Source organism: Rosa chinensis, chromosome 1, assembly GCF_002994745.2.
Source record: "Rosa chinensis cultivar Old Blush chromosome 1, RchiOBHm-V2, whole genome shotgun sequence".
In the NCBI taxonomy this organism is placed as follows: domain Eukaryota; kingdom Viridiplantae; phylum Streptophyta; class Magnoliopsida; order Rosales; family Rosaceae; genus Rosa; species Rosa chinensis.
The window spans coordinates 18,399,455-18,410,744 of NC_037088.1; the positions used below are offsets into that span (position 1 = coordinate 18,399,455).

The window sequence follows — 11,290 nt, forward strand, 5'->3', positions numbered from 1 at the left end:
TTTTTTGCAACTATGTAAAAGATATTCTTGAAGATTTAAGGTCTGGTAAAAGTTGTTGAGCCCTGGAAAAATGACTAAACTATGCTATTTTGGCTGTGGCATACAGATTTTATCATATGGAGATTGATGATGCAAACTTGCATGCGTGAAGATTTATCTGATGCCAGAATGAATATCAAGCCAGCTACAGAACTATCCCTAGCTAGCAGTGTCACTGCAGAGATTTTTCAATAATTATCATAGTGTTAATAAAGGAACGATAAATAATTATAAACACATTACATTACAAGTACAAGTTCATATAACATAACAATTCCTCAATTAGAAAGTTGTACTAGAGAGTAGAGACAGAGTAGCATAAAATTCATAATGAGTCGGTTCATTGATTGCAGAGATACCGTCACAGGAAAACATACTGTGTCTATGGTTCACGGCAAACCAGTAAGATTATTTAAACATAAATTTATATTCTTATTGTATCTTGAATCACTCTAAAATACATGCAACGTGTTGTTTAAAAAATCTATAACTGAAATTGTGAGCATCTGAATTCACTATCACCATGACCATCGTATCTTGCAAGAGTATAAACACTGAAATTATCTGGAAGCTACCATGCTTAAGGGAGTTTACTTTTACAAATAGTAGACAATTATATGCATGAATAATCCATGGAGTTTATCAACTATGTCCAAATACTGTGTAAGGTAAAGGGAAACAGTAATATACGAAATTGCTCCCGGCAGACAAGCTCTGGCAGATTGCCAAATTTCCTTTATAGTTTGGTATATGTTAAGTTATGAACTCCATGACTGGAAGTCTGGAACCCAACATGAAGTTAGTGCAGTTGGATTCATCACTAGTTGAAATGCACTCATAAATGACTTTACCTTCTACCCCAAACAGTAAACAAGTTGGATTAACATCACAAATAACCCAATTGTGAAACATGATAATGTATACCTTGAACAGAATGATACAAATAAAGTGACTATAATATGATAATGTATGAAATCCAAGCAGTATTATAGGACTATTGTATGAGTACTCGACTTGATGATGAAATGACACAACAGCAGCATGAAATGAGCAATTAGGCAGCCCTATTATGAAGGGGAGCCGTCTGTTGAAAACAAACTCAAGCATCCGACACAGAGGGCATACATTTTCGTAAGTGTAACATCCATATTGAAAAAGTAGACATTTGTGTTGTATACATATCCTTGGAAACTTATTCATATTGTTTAACATAAATTATCAAACTTTTTGGATTTCAATTCCCCCTTTAGCCTCCTTCTCTTCGATTTCAGACAAAAAAAAAAACCACTGGTCTCACCTTATTACAATACAGAGAGGCAATAATATCGGTTTATTGTAAAACTAACTACAGAGAGGCAATTCATTTTATTGTAAAACTACTTCAATAATATCGGCTATGCAAGTAAGATTATAGTGTCACTTGAAAATAACTTGGGGAGTCCACTAATATTAGGCAAAATATCAAAACTAGAGTGATCTGGAATCACCTTACTGTAAAAGATGACGGCAAGAGAGCTCCAGAAAGTAATTTCTGCAGAAATTCAAATGAGAGAAGAGGAGGCATTGTCCATTCATGATCTGCACCTCATTTCGAGCCATGGGATCAGAAAGTCCTTAATTGTGGTCTTTCAGAGTGGCCAGTGGTGGATCACTGGATCCCCTATATTTCTGCCAGTCCTACAATTCTTCAAGCATGCAAGTTGTGCTGCCAGTGCCACTGGTTTCCCCTGCAACTGGACTGTCAAAACCAATCAATATATCCGCATAAGGAGACATCCTACTGCTTGATTGAGTGTTTGTTTGGTTCAACTCTTGCACTTCTTGCTCATATATCAGACGGACTCCACACTCCTTCACCTTCAGACCCGGCCATCTGGTTTCAAATGAGAACTCAAGCTGACTGCAACTGTTATGCCACCACTCTGTACCAAAGTATTTATCACAAGATACATAGAATAGCCACAGGTGATCTGATTCAACCTGGCAAAATTCTTCACTGAAGCGAAATGCAGGCTGTCTGCCATACACTTCCAATTCTTTTCCATCGAGCTTCAGGCAACATAGAAGATGATGTGTTGCATTAAAAGTCTTGAATTCATCTATATAAAGCTTATCCACCGGATGGTGCTCATGGAGTACAAAAACAGCACACAAAGCAAATCCCAAAAACCGACTGTTATTCCAATGTACAGGTAGAGATACACTTAATGAACACCCAACACTCTGATGGCTAAACCACTCAGGAATATTACTTCCAGGAATTACAATTTGAAAAGTTTCCCTCTTATTAGAGATTCCCTGTGCAAGAAGAGATAGGTTGTTAGCTGATTAATGTCTATAAGTATATGAGCAGAAACACACACACACTTGGAGAGGGAGTACCTGATACATGAATATCTTCAGCATTTCAAATGCTATGTTATTGCATCCTTCATTCCCATTTAGATTGAAGCAATTGATGAAATTGAAAAATGATTTGTTTAATCTGTTCAAATTTGATGCATCAAACAAGTATTTCAGTGAAGTACAACCATCTGCCCTTAAATCTAGTCTACTATTTGATGGAAGGTCTGACAACTCTTGAAGTCTCTTGCAATTCTCCAAGTTAAATTTCTCAAGCTTAGAAAGCAATCGAATGCCTAAAGGAACGCGAACAAAATTGTTTCCACTTAGATTCAAGGTCACCAACGAGGGAAAGTAACCGAGTTCGTTGGCAAATGCTCCTTCACCAAGATTGCAATTACTCAGGTTCAGATACATTAAATTACACAGACCAGAAATAGGCAAGCGGAAACTCGTTGGCTCTGTATTAACTTTTTGAGATATAGGCAAGCCAAAACTCATTGGCTCTGTTTTCACTTTTTGCACCAATCCAGAAGGCAAGAACTTATTTAAAGATCCCCAAACCACTTTGCATCCATGAAAGATTGAACCTCCCACATATTTTATGCGATCATGGGTAGATGACATTTCTATTGCAGACCCACTATTCACGTCAGTTTCCTCAAAACAGTCCACCCCCCCCCCCCCCCCACACACACACACACACACTTACCAGAAGTTTGCCGAGTTTCAAGCATCCAGAAAGATTAAGATTTTCAACAGACTTCAATTTATTGATGGTCCTTGGAAGACAAACAAGATTTCTGCAGTTGCTTAGATTCAATGTCACAAGGCCAGTCAGCCGTTCAATTGAAACAGGCAGTTCCTCAATGGCAGTCTCATCAAGACAAAGCACCAACAAACGTTCCATATTTCCAACAAACTCGGGAATCTTCTTAACTTTTGAGCAGTTAGAAAGAATTAATGTTTCAAGAGATTCCATTTCAATTCTACTTGGCAGACTCTTCAGACTCTTGCAGTCTTTAAGATTCAGGACAATAAGCTTTTTGAGAAATCCAAGGGATTGATGGATTCTTACCAAATGAAAACATCCTTCAAGATCTAAAGTCTCAAGATTCTGAACACCTGTGAGGTCGGGGGTCTCCACAATTTTTTGAGAATGGCAGAGTTTGATGAACTTCAACTTGTCAAAATTCTGCTCATAAAATCGAAACAGTGAGCCACCACACAGAACAAATAATTTGCTTCATAGAGATAAACAAGTAGTCTATTAACTAATAGCCATACCTTCGTTCCCTTCCAAAGCTGTTTAACGTTGCTGTGGCACAAGTTAAGTTCAATAAGTTTGTCTGCTTCAAAAAGTTTTGGGAGAGATCTTAAGGGATACCCAGTCCATTTGAGGAGTCTCAAGGAATTAGAAAGACAAGTGAGGCCTTTGGGAAGGTCCACATTACGAATATGGAGAAGACCAAGTTGAGACAAATTTGAAAAGGCTTCTGGCTTCCAATGAGCAACTTGTAGTTTAGTCAACTCCATTACCATGCCTTGGATTGAATCTGTTCCCTGATAATGAAAAACAAGAATAATAACTCAAGTGCAGAACACAAAGAATACCAAGACCTAAACAGATTACAAGTAAATCTGCCTTATTTCTTTTTTTACACAATAATTGAAGTGAAGAACACAAATAATAATACGCTTAGCTTCTTTTTTTCATTATCAACCTCTTACGTCATTTTTCTTCAGCACATTGTTGATGTCGTCATGAGACCATAATCTACTACGTTTGCCTGGCTCATCAGGAGACTGCTCACGAACAATTTCCCAGCCCATTTCTTGTAGCAAATCATGCATCGACAAATTGTTGTTGGAGATAGTTATGAGAGATCAATCAGCGAGAACATCTAAACCAATGACAGGTTGTAGCTGGCAATAGTCTAGTATTTGTGTCACACGATCCTTATCCTTCCCCTTGTAAAAGCAAGCAATATGTAGGAATATTTCTTTCTCTTTTTTATGCAGGTCATCAAAACTAATCCGAAGCACGTCAATAATGCGTTTATCTGGTGTGCTTCTCAGCCTATCTATTGCACTTGCCCATTTATCAGCCCCTCTACCAGACAGAAAAGAACCTAAAACCACGAGAGCCAACGGAAGCCCCTGAGCATACCCTAAAATATCGTAGCACAGATCCAAATAATCTTCTGGTGGGGGACATTTCTTAAAAGCCTTCAAACTCAAAAGTTGAAGTGCTTCACCACAGTTTAACTCGTTAACTTTGTATGTAGCATCAACATCATGTGCCTTTAACAACTGAACATCTGTGGTGGTTATGATAATTCTAGTCCCTGGACCAAACCAGCTGCGACTTCCAGCCAATTTCTCTAATTGTGTCAACTGATCCACATCATCAATAACAACAAGCACCTTTTTTCTACACAACCGCCTTTGTATCATAGCAGCTCCTATGTATTCATCCCCTATATTTTCAATTTTTGTCATCAGGATTCTGGAAAGAAGTTTTTCTTGTAGAGAAACTAGGCCATTGTTTTTAGACATTTCTCTAACATTGGAAAGAAAGCAGGTTCGGTCATAATCCAGACAAATTTGATCATGGATAGCTCGAGCAAGCGTTGTCTTTCCTATGCCCCGCATGCCATGGATCCCTATAAAACGCACCCCAACAAGCTGCGAATATATGTAATTGCTTAATAAATCATCAACGCGGGAACCCATTCCTATGAAGCCCTTGTCAACACTTGAAGATGTATACGCGGACTTCTTTAGTATATGATTAACAATTTCATCAATTTGTTTTGCTTCGTATATGAGAAAATTTAGATAAAATTAGAAACTTAGCAATGCAACATAACTGGCAAAATCAATATTAGCATTTGGCAACATTAAGTAAATGCAAAATGCTAATCCATTGAGTCTCTCAAATTTACTGATGTTCATTACTCTCCATTCGTATCCATCCCTCAATCAGAAAGATCATTCTTAAATCATAAAGAATAGTTCATTCTAAAAAGAAGAGATTATCCTGCTCTCAAAAGGATGGGATTGAATATGTATATCTACTTTAGCAAGGAAACACATTAAGGTGTGAGTAGTATGGAGGAAGGAGACTTACCGATAATTCCTGGCATCCCAGCCAGAAAGATTGGCGACCTCAGCCAAAGCAGCTCTCCACGCATTGCGTCTGCCCATAAACTTCTTCATGTTCCCTTACTTCCACATCTACTTGGGTTTTCCTTTTGAGCTCAAAATGTCCCCTTTGGTGCCGCACATCAGAAGGATCCACCCAGTAGAAGACGGGGAGGACTTGTTGGCCCATCTCTTTCATGCATTGAATAATCTTGACGAGTTCATCCAAGCACCATGACGAACAAGCATAGTTGAGTGAGAGAATGACAATCGCATATCTAGAGTCCTCAATTTCAGCTAAAAGTTCAGGGCTAATGGATTTTCCTTTCTCAAGCTCTGCGTCATCCATAAAGGTCAGAATTCCTTTCCCATTTAGTGCAGTATACAGATCATTGGTAAAACCATAGCGGGTATCTTCCCCCCCTGAAACTTAGAAACACATCGTATTTCCATTGACAACGACGAGAAGATGTTGACGCCATCGATCTCCTTCGGAAGTGAATCAGAGTCGCCTGTTGTTGACGGAATTGAATCAGAGTAGCATAGCCGCTTAAAAGGCCCGACTTGATTCCACTTTCCAGCTAAAAACGCCTGACATTCTACTCAGATGGAATTTCTATTGTGCAACTGACCGGAGAATTTATGCTCAACGACCCTTAGATTTACATCCAAGGGTGAAAACAAAACACTTCAACTTAATAATAATTCTCTCTGCCCTTAGATTTACATCCAAAGGTGGTTGAGCATTATTTTCTTGATCAGCAACTGACTAGGACCACTAGGTGAACATTTTCGTCTATTGTGCAGTGCGAGTAGTGTTCAGAAAATGCAGCGCACGTGAGATGTTAAAAAACTGGAGACAAGCGTTTGATTATGATCAAGCGGCTGTGAATCGATTACCGGCTGAAGCCTTAGCCAGGAAACCGATCGTATGGCAGGGTGACGTGAAGCGTGCGAGTTGGAGGGATGAATATTGAAAGGGAGACGCAGGAGATTGTTCGATAAAAATGATGAAGCTTCTCCATTGATTCTGATCACTTTCTTGTCTTCTGATTCTGCAGCATTGAAAAAGCGGTGGAGCTGGACTACCATTGGGCGGAGTTCGCTGATCCGGTACCACGTTCAGGTGACTGATTGATTGGTTTTCCTCAGAAACCCAGTTAGGGATTTTGACTAGTATTCCAATGGGTCATTGACCATTGATGGTCTTGCAGGTGACGATGAAAAACCCACACATTGTGCTGCTTTCGGCTTCGCTGCCGGCCCAACCTCCGGAAACTGTGTTCTTGAGTGGGCTTCCTGCTGGGGCTATAGAGGCTATAAAGGCTGCGTATCGATCAGTATTGCAGATTCTTGACCCTTAATCTTACATTGAAGCTCAATCTCTCTAAACTTCCTACAGATGAGGGTTCAACGAGTTCCTTTTCTAACGTCAGTCATTATAAGGTTGCTATATTGCCATGAATATGCTGAAACATTTTAGGACAGTGTCAAAGTCAGTGAATGCAATCAACATTTCTCGCTTGTTATGGATATGAGTATATTGGGTAGAATGATGAATCTTTCGGAGAGGTTTTCTTGAACTGTGTTTGGTAGTGTTGTTGAGCTTTTTGGATTGCTTGTTTCTCGTATAAAACCCACCTAGTTCTTTCTCGTTATTTGGATTGGTTTAGATGATCGTTTAGTGGATTATAGTCTTTTAGGCGTCCCTTTCTTATCCATGTTCCAGATTATGTATTTTTCGGTTTGATTTTGTATTTTGGCTGAGTTTCTAATATTTTGTCTTGTCATGTTTTTGTTTGATGTTGATGATGGGTAGAGTACAAACATGCTCTTTTGGTAAAGATTGCATCTGTAAGGGAAGTGGTGCTAGGAGCTCCATTGAGAGTAATTCTGAAGCAGCCTGCTTTGAGGACTTTTGCTTCCGATGTTGATCCACTTGTTGCTCTTGTGCATCGGCCAAAGGAATCCTTTTTCCTTATTCCTCAGGTAAAGTTACATATTATGATGAATCCTATCTGTTTTCTGTATTCTCTAGTTTAGCTACTTAGGAGGACAATACTTGAAAAAATTGGTGGTAAATTTTTATAATTGCCTGATTGTTCTATTTTATCCATTCTGGGTGACCTGTACTCATTAATGGTTTAGGTTTTCTTCTGGTTTCTATAAGTTTACCAGTTCTGCAATTGTATGTGTTGTTGCAATTCTATAAGTTCATCAGTTACCACTTCTTCTGGTTTGTTTTTCTCTCTGTCTTTTATATGTGTTGTTGCAGTTCTATATTCATTGTGGATGTTGAGTATTATTGAGTTCTCAAGTTTTGAATGTAATCTGAAGAGTGATAGGCAAGCTGTTTTGCAATTACAATGTGAAAGTTTAGTTATTTGAAATTGGGGTGTACGTATATATAAACTAGTGGAAGAATCATTAGTCATGTCTTAATAAGACACATGCCTATTGCTATTCTGGTAAAAACCAATTTGTTTATGGATTGAAACTAATTAAATTGCTTCATGGTTTTGATTTGTTACCGTCAAATCTCCTACTTATGATTTCTCGTTTCAAGATATAGATGATGCTAGTAATACATTGACATTTAGTATGCAAGAACACTATGTAGAATTTGTTATCTGATATTATCAGGATAATTATATTTGAAAGTAGAAGGCAAAATTTCACAGTACAATTCTACGGGAGGTGAGGGTTCATTGATTACTCTAGATTCCAGAAGGTAGTATAGAATGCCCTTTTGATTTCATTAGCTTAATTATGTCAAACTGAAAAGTTAGGACTTCCACTCTGTGAACTGTAAGACCATTACTGAGGAAGTGTTCTTATAGCTAAGACCATATGTTGGCTTAGCAGTTAGTTTAAAGTTAAGGATGGAGTTGAGAATTTAACCAAAGAGTGTAGGAGATTAGTCCTAATTACTTTTTATGGACTAATAAACTTGAAAGCTTCAGACCCTCTTTGATAGTTATCTTAGAGGTTCATCCGGTCAAATATTGTCTTCGGTTTGTCTTGTTGGAAAATTTTGGTCTGCTATAGAGCTATAGTTAACTTTGTTTAGCACCATAAACCCCGCCCTTTTGCAGCAAACGAGATGTAGAGTGAGCTCTCTGAATTATTGCTTCTTGTTCTGGTTTAAATTGGTGATATTGAATTATAAAAATGTACGCCAAGTGGATGATTGTGTTCTGTTCAATTGTGGCTTGTATCTGCTCTCCAGTCAATGGGTACACTCAACGTGTTTGTCAAGTTTTGATTGACTTCATTGATACCTCCAATTGTGTTTAACCTGGTCAAATAATAATATGGATATATTTTGTTGACCAATACATCAGAATGGTCTTTGTGTTCAATTTGATCTATGATTATTTACTGGAAGCCACATTTTTTTTTTCCATAGTGGACTATCAAATTATAGGTTCCCAATCAGGGACTGAAATGAATGAGGAAAAGTCTATGTAGGCTACTTGCCAAAAGTGTACTTTTAGACCTCCTAATCTTCCTTCTTAGACCTATTACCAGATTCCTGCTATTGGTAAGGTGATAGCTTTCTTCTGTTGCATAAATTAATAGTAGTAATAGTAAACAAACCTATGTTCAGATTGGAAACAAGATATTTTGAAATATTATGCAATAATAATCTGACTGGAAATTTTCTTGATTTCGTCTCTTAGCTTCTGTGGAAAGTTAACAAGCTCATTAATCTTTTTCGCCTGGGCAGGAGGAACTAAATCTGTTGAACACCTCCAACCTGCTTCCCGATGCTGCAAAGAGTATGTTAGTTTTTCAATTACCTTTTGAAGGCACCTAGTTTTATAGTAAAAGGAACTACAACTGAATATCTTTCAAATTTGTTTGTTCTAGCCATGTAAGAAAAATGAGGTGATTATCTTTATATAATGTTAGTCATCTTCTAGTAGATTGAATATGAATATGTTGCAGGATTGCTGATTTTGTGACTGCGAATCCAGATCCATTAATACCAACATAAGAATATCACCAAATTTTTGTAAAGTTTAGTTTGCATTATGTGCATTGGGATCATTATTTTGTATTTATCTGTCAAGCCGAAATTGAAAGAAACGACGATCCTGTCGCTTTTGGAAATGGCTCTGGTACCTTCTTCTCTTTACTTTTCATTTCTTGTTTATCATTTTCAAGAGAAATGCTGCTCTACTATTAAGATAAAAATGCTTTAAACAAAGAAATTGTTAGCACTATTGAACTGAGAACAACTTCGTAGCAAATGTAAAACATGTTGTGCTAAAATACCATGAAGCATTTGAATTATTTCTATAGATAGAAATGTGGACTCAATCTTCATCCTTAGTCCTCAATTGTATTTCTGATAGTTATTACTTATCCTATGCTCAGTCTTGGGTCATTTGTTAAGAAAGTATGATTTTAATGATGCCTAAAACTTACTGTTATTGATGGAAGTAGCAGTAAAGCTAGAAAACATTTTGGGCTTGATTCCTAAAATAACAAGATTACCCTTAACATTTGATTAGCAGTATCTTTGGCCTCTTCTTTTCCCTCCTCTGTAATGCAGTATCAATCAATTAGACGTAATGCCTAAACTTCCTAATATGACATAAGATTGTTTGTGGTACAGTGGAATGCCCTGTTTTAGCTTGTCATTGATTTGCTGTTGCTGCTGTTGTGATGGGTGCTCTCTTACCTAGAAATGCCGCGCTGCTCCTGCTGCGGTTCATTCAACAGTTCAGGCTGTGGTTCATGCAGCAGTAAATGCTGTGGTTCATGCAAGGGTTCATGCTGCAGTCCATGTAACCGTAATTCGTGTTTCAGTTGCCCTTCACTACCAAAGTGGCCATGTTGCTGCACATGTCCCCAATCCTGTTACTGCAAAACTAGTTCATGTTCATGCAGCAGAAATTGCTGGATTTTACCATCATGTTCGTGTTCATGTCCCGATTGCTCTTGTTTGAATTGTTTCAAATGGAAATGCTCGTCCTAAATGTCCTTGTTCAATGTCCTTGTTGCTGTTGTAAAATAACCTGCTGTAACCCTTGCAGTACATGTTTGTAGTATTCATGACATCTCTTATGGAAGCTCTGTATCATGACATCTCTTATGGAAGCTCTGTATCATGGCTTTTTCATATTTAACTATTCTAGATATGCTGCAAATATTCAGGTATTCATAAAATTGAGTTTATGAAATAAATTTTATAGTATTAGCCTCTTCATTATTGGTTTTCTGATCAGGAAGTGTGTTCATTATCATCTGCAATTACTACTCTCAAGTCTCCTAGTCATTCTGATAAAAAGCTTTACAAGCCACAAGTAGGCTCAGTTTAAGTTCTTAGGTCAATGAATGTCTGTCATCCATTTCTGGGCTTCTGGGATATAATTTCTATGTTAATTCACTATTTCTTGCTCATTGGTTTTGATGAAAATGTAGTAGCAAATGGAACTATATTATATGTAAGCAACCTCCACCATGCAATTTACACAGTTGTGTCATTCTATTACATTAGTTTTCTAGCCAAGGCATTTGCAGTTCTTTCATGACAAGCTACCTAACCTTTGAACTGCCTTCCTTTTAGGCAATGCCATAAGAACACAAAAATCTCCCAACTATTGGTTTGAAGAATGGGTTTACCTCTTGAATGATAGTTGATGATGGTTGACGAAAAGTCGTCGATGGTTAATAAAAGTCGATGATAGTTGTCACACCCCGAATTTTGAAATAAGGATTCAAATCCGGAACATGACTAATAACAATACAA

General features: G+C 37.6%; 2 protein-coding genes and 1 long non-coding RNA gene across 4 annotated transcripts; 1 reads left to right on the top strand and 2 right to left on the bottom strand.

Moving 5' to 3' along the window:
* Nucleotides 1–1,716: 1,716 nt before the first annotated feature.
* LOC112202845 (disease resistance-like protein DSC1) lies at nucleotides 1,717–4,215 on the bottom strand. Its single transcript, XM_024343868.2, has 5 exons — nucleotides 4,114–4,215; nucleotides 3,670–3,945; nucleotides 3,095–3,577; nucleotides 2,422–2,925; nucleotides 1,717–2,337 (listed from the first exon to the last, which is right to left on the bottom strand). Exons 1-5 carry the CDS (start codon nucleotides 4,213–4,215, stop codon nucleotides 1,717–1,719), a joined length of 1,986 nt encoding a protein of 661 aa, XP_024199636.2.
* Nucleotides 4,216–4,269: 54 nt separating this feature from the next.
* Nucleotides 4,270–5,118, bottom strand: LOC112202855 (disease resistance protein RUN1-like). Its single transcript, XM_024343880.1, has one exon. The coding sequence runs from the start codon at nucleotides 5,116–5,118 to the stop codon at nucleotides 4,270–4,272; it is 849 nt and encodes a 282-aa protein (XP_024199648.1).
* A 1,164-nt stretch (nucleotides 5,119–6,282) lies between these two features.
* Nucleotides 6,283–10,747, top strand: LOC112195244. 2 transcript variants are annotated; one of them, XR_005807381.1, is made up of 5 exons: nucleotides 6,283–6,655; nucleotides 6,744–6,975; nucleotides 7,349–7,518; nucleotides 9,213–9,653; nucleotides 10,154–10,747. It is a non-coding gene; the product is annotated as an uncharacterized LOC112195244 (long non-coding RNA). The 2 variants fall into 2 exon arrangements; XR_002934427.2 differs by having other exon boundaries at nucleotides 6,294–6,655; nucleotides 9,260–9,653.
* Nucleotides 10,748–11,290: the final 543 nt, after the last annotated feature.

Coding starts and splice junctions, on each gene's coding strand:
- LOC112202845 (XM_024343868.2), bottom strand. CDS start 4,215: ATGGGCTGGGAAATTGTTCGTGAGCAGTCTCCTGATGAGCCAGGCAAA. Junction 2,926..3,094: donor TGAAACTCGGCAAACTTCTG/GTAAGTGTGTGT, acceptor TCTTTAAATAAG/TTCTTGCCTTCTGGATTGGT. Junction 2,338..2,421: donor TGAAGATATTCATGTATCAG/GTACTCCCTCTC, acceptor CTTCTTGCACAG/GGAATCTCTAATAAGAGGGA.
- LOC112202855 (XM_024343880.1), bottom strand. CDS start 5,118: ATGGGTTCCCGCGTTGATGATTTATTAAGCAATTACATATATTCGCAG.